This window comes from Schistocerca nitens, chromosome 3 (assembly GCF_023898315.1).
Source record: "Schistocerca nitens isolate TAMUIC-IGC-003100 chromosome 3, iqSchNite1.1, whole genome shotgun sequence".
NCBI classification, from domain to species: domain Eukaryota; kingdom Metazoa; phylum Arthropoda; class Insecta; order Orthoptera; family Acrididae; genus Schistocerca; species Schistocerca nitens.
The window spans coordinates 830,177,243-830,195,892 of record NC_064616.1 but is presented as its reverse complement, the minus strand read 5'-3'; the positions used below and the strand labels follow the sequence as shown (position 1 = coordinate 830,195,892).

Genomic DNA, 18,650 nt, shown 5'->3' with positions numbered 1-18,650 from the left:
ATATAGACTAGTATGTGCCTGCAAACTGATTCAGAATTTATAAATATTAATTTATGGCACACTATCTGATCAATTATATATGGGATATTAATATAGAGCATGTCCACCCTTCACCTTTATGATGGCTTGTACTCTGCTGGGGACACTTTCAGTGAGGTATCCAAATGTCTGTGGAAGAATGGCAGCCCATCCTTCCTCAAAAGCTGAAAACAGCGAAGGCAGAGATGTTAAATGCTGAGATCTGAAGCAAAGTTGATGTTCTAACCCATATCGAAGGTGTTCCATTGAATTCCGGTTGGGACTCTAGGCAGGCCAGTGCATTTAAGGAATTTTATTGTCCACAGACCATTGCTTCAGAGATAGTGCTTTATGACAGGTGCACCGTCATGCTGAAACAATTAACCATTGTCTTGTGTATGCTGTACACAATTCTGTAAGATAGGTATACATCGTGCTGCATTTTCTTAAGTACAATGGGGAGATCACATCCTAACCATGAATAATGTCACCATACCATAGGTCTGCCTCCTCTGCACTTCACTGTTGGCACTACGCATGGTGGTAGGTGATGTACTCCAGGCATTCACCAAACCTCCATCATTCCATTGGATTGCCACATGTTATAGCACGATTCATCATTAAAAATCACTCATTTCCAATAATCCATTGTCCAGTGGCATCACTCTTTACACCACTTCAAGCACCACTTAATACTGAATATAGAAATGCGTGGCCCACAGGGAGCTGCTTGACAATTGCACCCCATTCTTTTTAATATCCTACACACCATCATTATGATAGCTGGATTGCTGGTAGCATTTTGAAGCTCATGAATTATTCCTTCTACTGATATCAGGTGATTTTTTTTTTTTTTTTTTTTTTTTTTTTTACTACCATTCTGCACAATGCTTGACAGTTCCTGTCCTTCAGTGCACAAAGTATGCCCCATCACAATTTAATTATGGTTATCCCTTTGCATTTCCATTTTGCAATCACATCATCAAATGTTGACTTTAACAGCTTTAGAAGTGTTGAATTTCCCTGGAGGATTTATTACTCAGGTGACATCCAATGACTAACCCTCATTCGAATGCACTTAGCTCTCCTGACCAAAATATTCTGCAGTTACTGCTTCTCTACTGAGAAAACAATACTCCCTCCTCCTTTTATACTGGCATGTTTGTCCCTCATGGCATCTAGTACTCAACTCTGCATTGCATGGGGGTGTCAAGATACTTTTGATCAGGTCTGTGTGTCATAACTTGTTACAGTGACACATTGATAATTAATTTAGATCAAGTTTATTTTAAATCTTAAATAAACAAACAGAAGCTAATTGTAAACATTTTCTCCCTCATTATCAATAATAATACAGATGATTACTTAGTTTGTGGTGATATAAATTAATGAACTCTTTGTACAAAAAATACCTCCACAAGGATGAAACCTGTGATGGATTGTATCTGAATGTCCCATTTTATATCCTTATAATTTGTGTGGATGCAGGAGGAGCTGGCCACAGTTCACCTTTAGCTGAATGTGCTTTTGGCTATGCTCAGCTGCCTGCAGACTGCTGCCTTGGGGTGTAGCAGTGGCAGATAATCTGGCACATCACATGGAAGTCCTCAGGTGTCAGTTGTCTGGTCCACAGACTCTGCTGCCAAGACACCTCCTAGTGTACACAATATGATGGCTCTGCCCTCACAGCAGGGTGAGTGGTAGGTGATAGTGCATTTGCATCCCTCGAGGTGGAAGGCCAATGTGGAGGCTGGCCATTTGGCCTTGCCTATTTGCCCTGTGAGCGAATATCTGGCCATTCCTTCAGCAGAGTCAGAGGAGGCACATGTGGGCTGGGGTTTGCTAGTTGTCAGGAGCTCCACCTTCAGGCACAGTATGGAGCCCTGTAGTAAGATATGGTTCAGGGCTGGAAAGAAAGCCGATGTACACTCAGTATGTCTACTAGAGGCCTCATCCGAGATGTGGAGGCAGCCTTGCCTACAGCCATCACGCGTGCAAGGTGCAGTTGTCTGCATTGTCCCCAGAGATGATCAGTGTCCTTTGGTTTGAAGTCAAGTGGAGGTCTCAACCAAACGCTTTGTCAACTATGTGATGATCTCAGTTGCTGATTTCTGTACCTGCGTTATTGGGCGGGGAATTGGTGGACTCCCCTCAATGCGTCAGCAGTCCACTCCATGAAGGTAGCAGCTACTTGGTTAGTAGAGTACTTGTGGAGTGCACATGGGGATTTTTTTAAAGCTAGGCTGTGGTTTGAGGTACTCTGACAAACGCTAACCAGTCAATACACAGTAAGTGAAATCAGACCATGTTCAGTGTAAGGACACTTCAACTCTCGAAATGTTAGCAGCATATTGTCCAAGTATTCGTAACCAAGTTCCCAGGTTTACTGCCTTCCAGGGAAGTTCTCATGCTCAAATTATTCTTGGGGCTGAGAGCTGGCTGAAACCCAAAGGAGAAAGCTCTAAGATACACAGCGAGTCATGGAACATATATCAGAAAGATGGATTAGATGCCATAGGAGAGAGAGAGAGAGAGAGAGAGAGAGATAGAGAGAGAGAGAGAGAGATATTGTCTCTATTGATGTTGAAATTGAGTGTGTCAGTAGAGTTATCTGGTTGAGTATAACAGGCATAGGTGAAATCAAGTTAATTTTTGGATGTTTTTACCAGCCACCTAATTCTGCTGTGACAGTTTTTATTTGTTTATTTATTTTTTTCATCTTTGAGCATTTTTCATATTGTTGATGGTAATAGTTTATACAACTTGAAAAGTATATAATGATACCTATAATAACAATAATAATAAAGAAAATAATTTGATCACGTAGCTTTCCATACAACATAAAACGTAAAATTTGAAATTTTCCCTGCAAATCAACTGTTCAAAAAGATTTCGGGCTTGCAGCTGGTCGTCGTAAACTCGATTGCATGATATTTTGGCTGGACAACTGCCAGCCATCTTCAGGTGAGCCGAATGAGGACTGACGAAGACGTTCCCCACTCCGTCTTATATAGGGCGCTGATAGTACTGCCGTGCATGCGTTGCAGTCACGGAGACAGAAGGGCCACACCACCCAGCGACAGTGCCCTCACTGGTGGAACTGCAATACTCAGCTGCCATTGGTATTGTTGCTGACCACAGCTATCAAAGTCTTCTGGTGTCTTCATCTCGAGCAAATTTCAGAGATGACAGGATTCAATGCGTTATTCAATTGGTAACCACTGTCACAGTTCATTAGATTTCCCGCAATGTGTGTTTCAATGGATTCTTTGATAATGGAGTCCCAAAAAGTTGTTGCTGTGGCCAAAATTGAATTGTTGTCGTACTGCATTGAATGTCCGTTAGACATACAATGTTCTGCAACTGCAGACTTACTGGGTTGCAGCAGACGAGTGCAACGTTGATGTTCTGTTCAAAAATGGTTCAAATGCCTCTGAGCACTATGGGACTTAACAGCTGTGGTCATCAGTCCCCTAGAACTTAGAACTACTTAAACCTAACTAACCTAAGGACATCACACACATCCATGCCCGAGGCAGGATTCAAACCTGCGACCGTAGCAGTCGCACGGTTCCAAACTGCTGATGTTCTGTACAATGCTCTTCCATTGTATGTGTTGTCTGTCCTATATAGGCCATACCACATTGACATGATAATTTGTAATTTCCCACCTTCCACAGTAACAAATCATCGTTCACCAATCCCAGCAAATCCAAAATCTTAGAAGGCAGACGAAAAACCACTTTCACATGAAAATTATTAAGAATCGTCACTATCTTGAAGGAGATATTTCCAACGAAGAGAATAAAAGCTAGGGACTTGACGTGCATGTTCTCCTCTTTATCCACTTCCCGGTTCCTGGCTCTAGTTGAGAAGGCCCTGTTATTTTGCCAAGTTGAGTATCCATTGTCTCTGAACACCGTCCTCAAATGTGCAAGTTCCATAGGCAAATTCTCTGCATCTGACACCGTATGTGCCCTGTGCACAAGGGTTTTAAGTACACTCATTGCCTGATTTGTACTTGCATTCTTCAAGTTACCATCACCCATCCCAGACCATGAAATTCACTTTTAATTCTCCCTTGTTCAGCTTCTGACCAAAATTTATTTAAAAAACTTTTTTCAAAATTCTGATAAGTCTCCCAATGACTTAAATTTAGATTTACCCATAACATAGCTTCACCTTCAAGACATCTTTTAATAAATGTAAATTTTTGGTCATCACTCATGCCCAACACAAAACTATCTCTACAGTGGCATAGAAAATCCACTGGATGTAAATTGTCTTATGGAAAACTTTTGATTGGGATGTTGGACCATGCAATACCATTGTTTGAATGAAGATTTTTGTGAATACAATTTTCCTTAACTACTGAAAGTTTTTGATCTACATTTCAACATTTAAAATTTTTTTAATCTGGTCTACTGAAGTTGTGTTCCATTTTTTCCTCTACTACCTTCTGTTGAACTCTGATGTCATTAACATCCTTCTCCTGTTGCTAAGATTGTGCAACTAATTCATTTTCCAAAACAATACATTTATTTTCTAATACATCGACTTTTTCATTGACACTTTTTAATCCATCTGACAACCCATTTTTCAGCTCCGAAATCTGATTGCTAAGTTGGTCTATTTGATACTGTTCCCTGTCCGTTTTGTCATTGTTTTCAGTTTTCAGTTCATTTAATTGTCCTTTTAGGGATGTAAATTTTTTTGTTAACTGATCATTAACTGCACTAAATTTGCTATTGTTGTCCATCTTCATTTCCTCTAATTTTAATAAAATCAACTGCAAAATATCAGTTTTCACGGTTTCTTTGCTTTCTACACTTTCACTTGGTTCAAACACATCTTGGTTGGGTCCTGCAGCTTTCACGTCTACAACACTACCCTTGTCTCTATTCATTTTGCTAGCAATCATATGAGTCCACCAAGAAAAATTAATTTTTCAAATGGCTTGTACTTATCTTTTCTGATGTCCTTCGTTGCAGTTGTCAAGTCCTCTTTCAATTCATCTGGTCCATCATTGTTGATACAATATGAAATTATTGTCACTGTTGATACAATTTTGTTGGGCAGTTCTCTGGTCTTCTTTCTTAAGGTGATTCATTATCAGTCAACAAATCATGGCTGATTCAACTGCTTGTAATCTTACCTTCCCATACATCACCATTAAAGACACATTCATTGCACAAATCTAGAAAATTTCGGGAGGAGTAAGATTACAAAAGAAGAACTATTTTACTTATCTTCATTATTTTGTTGTTGATGTCGATGCCTCAAAGTCTTGTCTAGGAGTACTTTCTCCCAGCAAAAAATTTTAATTTCTTAGGTTTGTGATGACAAAATAACTGCTGAAGAGTTGCCTGTTGCTATGGATAGCTTTTTATTTTATTCTATTCTTCTAAATCACACTAACCTTACAATTTACACATACAAAAACCAATAATTACATTGTTGTTGACAAGTTTAGTAAAATATGTCCTTTTCCAACTGAGGCATGCCCACCACTCCTTATATTCTGCGGTGTTCACATTATTTCAAAGACTTTACAAAGAAAAAGAGTTAACAAACTTTCTTGACAGGAGAATCTTTACCAAATTATATTGTTACTTTATAAATAAACCCAGACACAAATTTAATAATTAGCATTTCATTCTGCAATTAATAATATGAATTTTAAATGTGCCAGAAATTTTGTAATTTCAAATATTTTTAACAGAAGAGTAATTTTAACTGTTAGTACATCTCTCTCTCTCTCTCTCTCTCTCTCTCTCTCAAAAGAGAATGCTCAAATAAAGTCAGGCAAAGGTTAGTAGAGATTCATGCATCCGTGGAAAGATCTATGCCCAAAGCATACAACAAATACCAACATCATAGTTTAGCAAAAGATCTGGCTGAGAACCTGAGAAAATTCTGGTCCTACGTAAAACCTCTAAGTGAGTCTAAGGCGTCCGTCCAGACACTCGTTGACCAATCTGGTGTGGCAGTCAAAGATATCAAAACAAAAACTGAAGTTTTAAATTTTGCATTTAAGAAATTGTTCATGTCAGAGAATCATGCAAACATACCATCATTTAACCATTGTACAGAGTCTCATATGAATGACAATAATAAGCATCCCTGGCATTCAGAAACAACTGAAAGAGTTAGAAACAAATAAGTTGGCAGGTCCAGATGGAATTCCAATTCTGTTTTACAAGTACTACTCTACATCATTCATCCCTTTCTTAGCTTGCATTTAGCAAGAATCTCTCACCCAATGCAAAGTCCCAAGTGTCTGGTCGAAAGAGCAGGTGACTTCTGTATATAAGAAGGGTAATTAAACAGACACACAAAATTACAGACCAGTAACAGACCAATATATTTAACATTGGTTTGCTGCAGAATTCTTGAACATATTCTGAATTCAAGTATAATAAATTTCCTTGAGATAAAAAAGCTTATGTTCACAAATCAGCACTGTTCTAGAAAGGATCGCTCATGGAAAAATCAGCTTGTCATTTTCTCACATGATATACTGCAAACTATGGACGAGAGGCAACAGGCAGATTCCATATTTCTAGATTTCCCAAAAGCATTTGACACAGTACTTCACTGCAGACTGTTAATGAAGATATGAGCATTAGGAATAGGTTCGCAGATATGTGATGGCTTGAAGACTACTTGAGTAACAGAACTCAATATGTTGTCCCCGACAGAGAGCGTTCATCAGAGACAACGGGTATCATCAGGAGTGCCCCAGGGAAATGTATACATAATGTTGTGGAAAGGATGGGAAGCAATCTGCAGTTGTTTGTTAATGATTCTGTGGCGTGCAGAAAGGTGTCGAAGTTGAGTGACTGTAGGAGGATACAAGATGACTTAGACAAAATTTCTACTTGGTGTGATTAATGGCAGCTAGCTCTAAATGTAGAAAAATGTAAGTTAATGTGGATGAGTAGGAAAAACAAACCCATAATGTTCTAATACAGCATTAGTAGTGTGCTGCTTGCCACAGTAATTTTGTTTAAATGTCTAGTTGTAACATTGCAAAGCAATATGAAACAGAATGAGGATGTGAATATTATGGTAGGGAAGGCAAATAGATGACTTTGATTTATCAGGAGAAATATGGGAAAGTGTGTTTTATCTGTAAAGGAGACCACATATAGGATGTTAGCACAAAGTGTTCCTGAGTACTGTTTGAGTCTTTGGGGTCCACATCAGGTCACATTAAAGAAAGACACTGAAGTAGCTAGCTGTAAATGTAGAAAAATATAAGTTAATGCAGATGAGTAGGAAAACCAGGCCCATAATGTTCTAATACGGCATTAGTAGTGTGCTGCTTGACACAGTCATTTTGTTTAAATATCTAGTTGTAACACTGCAAAGCAATAGGAAATGGAACGAGCATGTGAAGATTATGGTAGGGAAGGCAAATGGTTGACATTGATTTACTGGGAGAAATATGGGAAAGTGTGTTTTATCTGTAAAGGCGACAACATATAGGATGTTAGCACAAAGTATTCCTGAGTACTGTTTGAGTCTTTGGGGTCCAAATCAGGTCACATTCAAGAAAGACACTGAAGCAATTCAGAGATGGGCTCCTAGATTTGTTACCTGTAGGTTTGAACAACACACAAATATTATGGAGATGCTTCAGGAACTCAAATGGGAATCCTTGTAGGGAAGGCGGCATTGTTTTTGAGAACATATATTGAGAAAATTTAGACAACTGGCACTTTAAGCTGACTCTAGAACAATTCCACTGCCACCAACGTACATTTTTCCCAAGCACCAAAAAGATAAATATGAGACAATTAGCACACAGATGGAAGCATACAGGGAGCCATTTTTCCCTCACTCTATTTGCAAGAGGAAGAGGAAAGGGAATGCTAGTAGTGATGTAGGGCACCCTTTGCCAAGCACCGTACAGTGGCTTGTGGAGTACGTATGTAGATGTAGATGTACATGTAGATGTGTTACACCCAGGTATTTGTATGAGTCTACTGATCCCAATTGTGACTCGCTGATTCCGTAATCCTAGTAAACTATGTTATTCTTTTTAAAGTGCACAATGGTACATTTCTGGATATTTAAATCTAGTTGCTAGCCTTTGGACCATTTTGAAATCTTTTCAAGATCCAAATGAATATTTGTGCAGCTTTTTTCATACAGTACTTCATGATATATTACTGTATCAACTGCAAAAAGTGTGAATTTACTGTTAATGTCATCTGCAAAGTTATTAGTATAAAACATGAACAGCAAAGGACCCAACAGACTTCCCTGGGGCACACATGAAGTTACTGCTACATCTGTCAATTAAATCTGTCCAAGATAACACACTGTGTTCTCCCTACCAAGCAATCCTCTATGCAGTCACAATTTTGGCTTGGTACCCCATATGATAATAGTTTCAGTAATAAGTGTAGTTGTGGTACAGACTCAAATCCTTTTTGGAAATTGAGAAATATTGCATCTACCTGTCTGCCTTGATCCATGGCTTTCAGAATATCATTTGAGAAAAGTGAGAGTTATGTTCCATACTGATTGGCATGGAGGAGGTCATTCTGTCCAAGATTTCTGTTGATGTTTGAACTCAGAATATGATTTAACATTCTACAACAAATGGATGTCAGGGATACTGGATGGTGGTTTCATGAATCACTTCTGCTGCCCTTCTAGTAGACAGCTGTGACCTGTGCTTTCTTCCAACTATTGGGCACAGTTTTTTGTTCAAGGGATCTATGGTAGATTACGGGGCCAGCCAAAATGCACTATAGAATAAGAAGGGATTCCAACAGGTCATGGAGCTCTGTTCAGTTATAGCGGTTTCAGCTGTTTCTCAACTCCACTGGCACTAATATCCCATTTTGTGAAATACATTGGCTAAAAACAAAGAAAAGAAAAGAAGAAAAGCACCCAGAAGACATGGCCAGTGTCAATGTTACTTCATACACATACACAGCATTGGTGGGTATATATGAGATTAGTGTTGCAATTCTCTGTATCAGATAGAACACCCATGAGAATCCATTTGTGTTATTAATGTTTAGTGTTATTACCAGGCCTGGCAGGGTATATAAAGGGCGTGAACAGTTTCAGATGTCAAGTGATCACTGTGAAGGACATACTCATGTGAGACAGCATTATCAGCATCTGACAGTGTTTGTAAGAGGCCTCATTGTGGGTCTCCAGTTGACTGGCTCATCAAATCGTTCAGTATCCAGATTTTGGGAGCATTTGCACTGTGGCATACTTGTTGTCAAGGTTCCAATTGAGCACATCTGTTACACACAAGGGAGGACTGCCACACTGTGCACCAAGCACACCATAACACCTCACATTTGCACCTGCCATCTGAGTACAAGAAGTGGTGTCCATGAAACATTCTTTATTATCCTGCGCCATGGGTGAGAGGTTAGTATCAGCTAGAATAGGGACTTTCAGTACCATATATAAGCCTGTTAACACCACAACATAAATGACTGCATTTGGAGTGGTGGCATTACCAATTGGTGAGTATGGCAGCAACCTAGGGAGAGGTTTCATTCTTCCAATGTTTTTGAGAGGCACAGAATTGTTCCTCCAGGTGTCATGGTGTGGGGAGCCATCAATTATGACATCAGGTCATGGCTGGTAGTGATGGAGGGAATTCTGACAGCACAGAGGTATGTCCTGCATCAGCACATCAGTGCTACCACTCTTTCAACAATATTGTGGTCCCACTTTTCAACAGGACATGCTTCCACTCATGCCATGTGTTCCTATGAACTGTCTGCATGATGTTAAGGTACTCTTATGGCCAGCAAGATCACCAGATGTGCCCCCAATAGAACATGTGTGGGACCATCTTTGATGTCAATTCCATCCCAGTGTATTAAGATGAGTTACAATAGTTATGGGTAACCTTGCTTCTGGGGAAGATACAATGACTTTATGGCACCCTTCCCACCAGAATTTGTACACATATCCAGGCCAGGGCTGATGATGATGATGATGATGATGATGATGATGATGATTTTGTGGGTGAGTCTGCTAAACAGTGAGGTCATCAGTGCCCTTCCATGAATGATATAGTGACAAGCAAGGTGAAAATCTATTAAAAAAATAACAATAAATCAGAAAATCAGGTTGCATTCACACAGAAGAATTTAAAAGACAACTCTGATGAGGTGAGCATCAGAAACGCCCTCAATGAAATTCAGATAAAACACAATACAATAAAATCAAAGGATAAAATAACCAGTACAGACATGTTTCGGAAAGGGACAGGTGACTTGGGTTGAATGACTACTTTGAAATAATTGGTGACTGAGTCACTCTGTGACACATTAAAATCTCAGATCCAATGTTTTTGGAAGAGTTCCAGGCATCACATAAAATCTTAAAACACGAACCAAGTTGCCTCACTATCAGTTAAAATGGAGGGCAAGTCCTGTGGGAGATCCAGACAAACCATCAAGTTGTCATATAAGACACATTCAATTAAAATATGTCACATTCACACATGTGTACCACATCTGTGACACACTGGTGGCTCCTCATGACATAAGAGAAAGCCATGCATCAGTGGGCAATGTCTCACTCTAAATTGTGTATGGGCTACTTCTTCAGCTTGGCATGGTTGGAAGGAGGTAAGCTACAACCCCACTGAAGGTTTTATGGAATGTAGCGTATTATTCCTCACTTCCAGCCACTGGGCCCCCACCATCATGTGGTCTTCTTGGTCACAACAGCCTGCAGGGGACTGAACAGTGAGCAGAAGGTGAAAAGGAGGAAGCCTCTTTGGCAGCTGCATCAGTGAGTTTGTTTCCCCAGATTCCTATGTGCCCTGGAACCCAGCAGAAAATTATTTCCTTGTCCTGCCTTTGTCATAGAAGAGCATCCTGAACTTCTTGTGCCATGTGAGCTGCTGGATACAACTGGCCAATAGCAAGAAGGGCACTTAGAGAATCTGAGGAGATGAGGAATTCCTTGTCATGAACCATCTAACCTGCTCTAATGCTCTCAGGAGAGCAAATAATTGAGAGTAATAAATTGAAAACTGCTCCGGGAGCTCTATCCTGAGGACAATGTTCGGGAAGCTGTCCATGTAAACAATAATAAAATCCAGATGGTACTGTAAAATCTCATTAAATTTAATTTTAAAAGTGTTGTCTGGGGTACTATTCTTCCTGTAAGCTGTCAATCTGAAAAGTAATCTGGGACTCTGTAGTAGCCAGGAGGATCTCTTACTCCACCCATGGCTTGTGACACTCACCTATAGTAATGCAAGGCTATCCTCAGAAAGGATCCTAAACTGCCTTCTTGCCCCTGGACAGAGACAAAACAGCCATTTCAGTGGCGGCTGCAGAAGAGAGATGGGTGCTAGCAATTTTGGAATGGATAAAGACCTGTATGCATGGCCTACCATGAGGGGAAGACATCAAATAGCCAGCAGAGGCTCACCAGCCTATGTACATATGCTAGCAGCTGGATTCGTGTGACAAGCCCCTCTTGTGGCCTAATACCCTCACAGTGAGCCACATCCAGCATTTTGGGGTATGAAGCCTTGCTGATCTATAAACCTGGCATCCATATCCAAATCAGGGTCACACAAGAGCCTTGATTGACACCATTATGCTGCTTAAAACGATTAGACAGGACAGTCCCAAAATTGTATCTAAAATACCTGTCTGAGAGGAAAGACTATACAAAAGTGGGCAGACATCCACAGAACCCCCACTGATAAAGATGCAACAAAACATCATGCCTCCAGGTAGTATTGTTGGTCCTTTCCAAATTAAAGAAGACACCAATAAGGTTTTGCTTATGGTGGAAAGCTTGTTTTCTTACTGCTTCAAGTGGGGTGAGGGTATCGAGTGTGGAGCAATACCTCCTGAAGCTGCACTGGGAGCGACTTAGTAGGGACATGGCTTTGAGAGCCCACACTAGGTGTCGGTTGACCATACACTCCAGCATTTTTCCTACACAGCATGTCAGACTAATGCTACAATAACTATCACAGTTAGTCCAATCCTTCCCTAGTTTTAAAATGGGGATTAAAACAGATTCTCTGTACAAATTGGAAAAGTCTCCTGTCATCCAAATTTCATTAAAGAGCTGAAGGAGGACCTCCTTTGATTGTGGATCAAATTTTTCAACATGCTGTGTGTTATCAGGTTGTGACTGGGCAAAGTATCACAACCTACTGACAATGCAGAATCCAACTCCCCTAGAGAGAAAGGCTGGCTGCATTCCTCAGTGTCGTTGGAATGGAAATCAAAACCGACCTTCTCCTGTGTCTCATGATAATGACGGAAAGTTGGAGCCTGGCTAAAATTGGTCGTGATGGTCTTATGCAATTGAGCCATTGTCTGAGCAATGTCTCTCAGTGATGTTAGGAGACAGCCCTGCCATTGTCTGAGCAATTTCTCTCAGCAATGTTAAGAGACAATCCTCCTCCTGCACAGCTGCTGTTGGTGGTCTTGAGTTCTGCCTTGAGATCCTTGTGATGGCTACCCATACTTTACTAGCAGATGTGGACCTGTTGATGGAGTTCAGGATCTCTTGTCAAGACCTCTGCTTACTCTCCTAAATTATTCTCCTTGCCTAAGCCCAAGCCATTCAAAAGTTTGCAAGATCTGCATCTGTAGAGCACTGACTGAATCTGTGCACAGCTGCCCTCTTGTCCCTGATTACAGAGTGACACTCATCATTCCACCAAGGGATAGACTGCCTCCTAGGCATTACCATTGACTTTGGGTGGGACGCATCAGCAGTGCAATGGATCACAACTGTAATGCAATTTACCCAGTTCTGGATGCCAGACCACAGTTAAAAAACGGCTGACAGCCATCTTGGCTGTTCCTTTCGGAATCTATTCCATCATGCAGATGGATCCGGATAGGTTATAGGTTGCTGCCATGAAAGTCATCATCCACTCCCCACTGAGCAGTGTCTACAAGATTAGGCTAGCAGAAGGAGTGGCCTATGGCCAGAGACAAACCCATAGTGCTGCTAAAATACATAGCTTGACCCACATGCATCAATATGGTGTCTATTGTTTGTGTAAGATCTTCAAGTATCCGACCACTGGGGCAAGTGGTGTTAGAACCCCATAGTGCACTGTGTGCACTAAAGACCCCTAAAAGGAGGAAGGGGCAGGGTAATTCATCTACATCTACGTCGATACACTGCAGGCCACCATACAGCACATGGTGGAGGGTACCCTGTATTACTACTAGTCATTTCCTTTCCTGTTCCACTCGCAAATAGTGAGACAGAAAAATAACTGTCTATATGCCTCAGTACGAGCCCTAATTTCTCATATTTCATCTTCATGGTCCTTATGCACAGTGTATATTGGCAGAAGCAGTATCATTTGGCAGTCAGCTTCAAATGCTGGTCCTCTAAATTTGCTCAGTAGTGTTCTTTGAAAAGAATATAGCCTTCCCGCCAGGGATTCCCATTTGAGTTCCTGATGATCTCCATAACCCTTGTGTGCTTTCAAAACTACTGGTAACAAATCTAGCAGCCTATCTCGGAATTGCTTTGATGTACTCTTTCAATTTGACCTGGTACTGATCCCAAACACTCAAGCAGTATTCAAGAATAGATTGCACTAGTGTCCTATGTGTTGTCTCCTTCACAGATGAACTACAGTTTCCTAAAGTTCTTCCAATAAACCAAAGTCAACCATTTGCCTTCCGTACCACAGTCCTCATTCCATTTCATATCATTTTGCAATGCTACACCCAGATATTTAAACAAAATGACTGTGTCAAGCAGGACACTGCTAATGCTGTATCCAAACATTACAGGTTTGCTTTTCCTACTCATCCATATTTACTTACATTTTTCCACATTTAGAGCTAGCTGCCATTCATCACACTAACTAGAAATTTTGTCTAAGTCAACTTGTATCCTCCTACAGTCACTCAAGTTTGACATCTTGCCATACACTGCAGCATCATCAGCAAGCAATCACAGATTGCTGTCCACCCTGTCTGCCAAATCATTAATGTATATAAAGAACAACATTGGTCTTATCACACTTCCCTGTGACACTCCTAATGATAACCTTGTCTCTGATGAACACTCACCACCAAGGACAATATATTCGTTTCTTTTACTTAACAAGTTTTCAAGCCATTCACATATCTGTGAAATTATTCCACATGCTTGTACCTTCGTTAATAGTCTGCATCAAGAAGATGTGTGAGGACCTCACTGTCAGTGGGCTCATGGAGCAGTAGGTAAACAGAGCACACCGTGGCAGCAATATGGGCCACTATCCAAACAGCGACCAATAGTAGCATTGGGGTTAAGGGCACAGGTGAGGAGTGAAATGTGTCCTTGTCAAACAGTGCTCATGGGAATGAGATGGAACCCTCAAACTCAAACTTATCAACTCCCAGCATGTCTTGTCACCAGTAAAGTCATCTTTCCTGTAGAGGTGGTAGCCTACAAGTACAGGTGCATCAATCCATTTGAAATGAGTCTCTTAGAGATAGAGGAAAAAAGGTGTCTCCTGTATGAGGAGTCTCAGTTCCTCCAGATTAATCCTGTATCCATTATCCATCCATATTCCACTGGAGTGTGGCAGCCATTTCAATGGTGTTGTTTTGATTTACCCTTTACCCCTATCTTTGCACCAGGATGGTGAGGCACTTGTAGAGCAAGGGGAAGTGGAGGGACTGCGTGGGTCCAGTAATGAGGCATAAAAATCCATGATGTCATCCTTATCAGTGTGACATGCCAGAATTTCTCTGATGGTGCCCGCGACAACTTTTTACCTGAAGGTTGTGACCCTTTCCTGTTCCCTCTCTCTTCAAGAATGATGGGGAAAGGAGGCATTGAGAGGCACTCTGCTTTTGGGGTGCCTTGTTGGTGTTCACTGCCTGGATCAATATGTCTTTACTCGATTTGCTTTGGCATGTACAGGTACAAGTACAGTTGTTGCTGGTGGATAATGGTATATTGGATGTTGTTTATGTCAAGTTTCTGTGCCAAGGAGGCATAGAAAGTGGCAAAGACAGTGAGTTTCATAACCTTATATTCTGTTTTGCATTCTGCGTAGTCACTTCTGCTTGATCACTTTTATTTCCTGAATTTTGCATACCTCAGCAAAAACCAGACAGAGCAGTTGATGCAGATTGCTGGAGATGGGTAGTCATTCACACAGGTCACTTCACCTCTGCAACTCAGCAACAGCCAAAAGGCTGGCATTTGTAACACTGCATACGAAACATAAGGCCTAACCTCAAGTCAGAGGAACTCTGCCACAATATGGTCAGGCAGCACTGGAGAATTGAAAGTCACAATAAATGTGGCAGGCGTCTTAATTTCTCTATTATTCCTCCACATACTTTGCCCTGATCCACCATCCCCTGCAATGCCCATTGTTGTTTAAGTTCTGCAATGTCAGATTTTTGTGACTTCCTAAGAAGTTCCACCCACTTTGCCCTGTTAGTCTCAATGAATAAGGAACTGATAAAAATGATATAATAGTTTAATAACACGATATGTATTATGAACTGCCTAATTTGTAGCTCATTACACAGCAAATTAAATGTTTTTCTTTCAGATGGGACTAATTCTCTAGCTATACAGTTTTATTAATCCATCTTTGTTGTCACAAATACTGTCTGCCATGCAGTGTTTTATATGACAGTGAAAATTGCAAAACAACAGAAGTTTTTCTCTGGAAAGTATTAAATACCACAAAAGGAAATCAGTGGGGGATGAAGACAGTGAAGATGTAATGACATGAAATTGTGTCAGTGTAAACCACAAACTATTAAGCACACTCAGGACAATGCCCACACAAACTGTTCGATGGCTATACCAGTCTGGACTGACTACTCATAAATATTTCTTGGCCAATGGCTGCATCGCAATATGCTAGGAGAGTAGCCATTAAAATGTTTGTGAGCATTGACTGATATACACATTATAGTAAAAGAGATGTGCTCGCTGATGCTTTCTGCCAATAATATCGCAAATATGAGTCAATTCAAACTGTTCAGATATACTGAAACTGCCATGTAATGAACCTATAGTGACAAGTGAAAATCAATGCTAGACCGAGACATTTCTCCAGTGGTGCTATTTCCATATACTCCGTGGGAGAATTTCTGGTAGTAGTGTTCTGAAAAAATAATTGGATATGTCAATGACAATGAAGGCCAGGAGGCATGCTCCGAGAGATCAATGATTAAGACAACTGTTCTTGATAAGCAGGAAGTTCAGGTTCTAGTCCCCATTTGTCATGGATTTTCTGTTCTAATTAGACTTTCATGCTATTGCAGGTTCAGCAAATCTGAGTGATTTTCACAGGTATTATTGCATGTTCACTGATTTTGTTCCCATTAATCTGCTCATTTGTGTTTGGTACATTCAGTTCTTCTCAAACATAACCCTTTTGGCACACTAAGCCATTGTCGTCTGCTGACATTTTAAACTAGTGATGCTATTCCCACTTCCTCTGTTCAAAAATCATTGATGGAAATATTGAAAATGAACGTTTGAGTCAGCCTGCGGGTGTGCTCAGATATCTTGATGGTTAAGATGGCTGGCCGTAATAAGTGGGAAATCTAGATCTGAATCCTGGTCTGGCTTGGATTTTCATTTGATACTACAGTTTCAACAACAGGCCTCTCATGAATGCTGACATTCATCATATATACCATTGATGAAAAGCTTTTGGGTTTCCAGCCATAGTATTTTAACATGACCGCCCAGCTGGAAACCCAAGAGCTTCTCATCAACAGCAGCCTTACAGACATACAGCTCACACACTTGCTAAATGCTGCTGTTTATTTTCTCACTTTTGTATTATGTTCAACATTGTTTACCAGTTATTTACTGAATACATAAATGTCAGCTACAAGTAAAGTGTCACATAAGGCAAATATTGTGTAAATAACTGTAGAAATTGATAACAAGTTCCCATTTAGCTAGTTTACACAAAAGAGTTTTGGAGAAGGAGCAACAAATAATTGTTTAAAGCCAATAACAGCTTTTAGATTTGAAAAATTAAATTGGATAGCACTGTTAATTATTTTATGTTTCAGGTTAAATTTGGAGGTCATGGATTTTCACACATCATAAATAATGTTATTCCCAAGATGGAAATAAAAGGCATTGAAAGAGAAAAAATAAATCAGATACTTATGAAAAACCCCCAGACATGGCTGTCATCAAAAGTGATAAACTAAAGAATAACTGGTTGAAAGTTGGTGCCATATTTTTGGATATATAATGCAATTGTTATGAATATAAAATGTAATATATTGTGAAACTGTGTATTCATGTGTACACAAAATAATTCAGGTTCAAATAAATGGATGCCATTTTTTATGTCATATCTCTTGCAACATATCAAAAACATGTGCAGACACATACACATGCACCCAGTGGTTGAGAAACCCTTAACTGAGTTTTGTATATTACAGTAGAATCCAAAATTTGGTTAATTGGGAAAAGAAGAAATGGAACTGAGATATGTTCGACAATAACTCAAGGCTTCCTCAGACATCAGAATTGTGCTACCTGTATAAGAAAGGAGTACACCCTATTAACAATAAGAATGTGATTTAAACATCTTTAAATTATTCTGCACTATGTCCTTAAGGTATTTGCACATTTGTTATGGGCAAATGATAGTCTTTTAGTGAAGGTAACAATTTAATGTCACAAAGATGCCATTTGAACTCTGATTTTCAGTGTAATATCCTGGTCTCAACACCCTATCTGGGAAGTTTGCTCTCACTTGATAGCTGTACTTTACTTTTATGCACTCGTGCAGCATAGTACCTGTGTGAACAGTAAATACCATGAAGTTAAATAATTTATCCTGGAAAGTTTTGATAAAAAAAGGGAAGGAAGATTAGGGTTTAATGTTCCATCAACAACAAGGCCATTAGAGACACAGCACATGCTTTGATTGTTCTGTTACCGATGGGTGATGAAACTGACCATGTCCTTTCACAGTAACCATCATGGCATTTGCCTGGAGCAATTAAGGAAATTATGGAAAACCTAAATCAGGATGCCTGGACACAGATTTGAACAATCACCGTTCAGAATGCGAGTCCAGATTGCTGACCACTGTACTACTTCACTTTGTGAGAGTTTTGTAGTTCCCTATTTAGAACACAAAAGTAATTTATTAACACTTGTTGAATGCACTGAAACTCAAGATAAATGAAACACTGTTCATATGCATTGCTAATCCTGGGAATAGTCCAGGATTACAAAGAGAAAATAATTGGCAGTAGTGCACAGCCTGAATTATGGTTCCAGAAACCGCTTTTATGTGAGGCAGATATTAATGACTTACCTGAATGGTATCAATCCACTGACAAAGATGATGTAGATGGATATGACTATACTGAGCTTATAATCAAGCCCAGTTGTAATGACAACACCCTAAAGCAGGGCTTCCCAATGTGGGTCCACCGGCTCTTTCTAGGGTGTCTGCAGCCACCCTTCACCAAATCGTGTAAAATAATGAGTAAAATTATTGAATAAAACTGTGAAAATCAAATTCATCACTATTTTTTTTTTTTTTTTTTTTTTTTTTTTTTTTTTTTTTTTGTGTGTGTGTGTGTGTGTGTGTGTGTGTGAAAAACATGTGTACTTGTACTTCAGGTCGTATT

The 18,650-nt window shown here is 39.9% G+C and overlaps 1 protein-coding gene across 1 annotated transcript in view; it reads left to right on the top strand.

Annotated features, from left to right (window-relative positions):
- LOC126248853 (phosphotriesterase-related protein) overlaps window positions 1-17,354 on the top strand; it is a 220,840-nt gene extending 203,486 nt beyond the window's left edge. The window contains exon 7 of the mRNA XM_049950283.1: window positions 17,064-17,354. Coding sequence (XP_049806240.1) covers window positions 17,064-17,207 — 144 coding nt within the window. The 3' untranslated portion in view covers window positions 17,208-17,354. The remainder of the gene's footprint in view (window positions 1-17,063) is intronic.
- The last annotated feature ends 1,296 nt before the right edge of the window (window positions 17,355-18,650 follow it).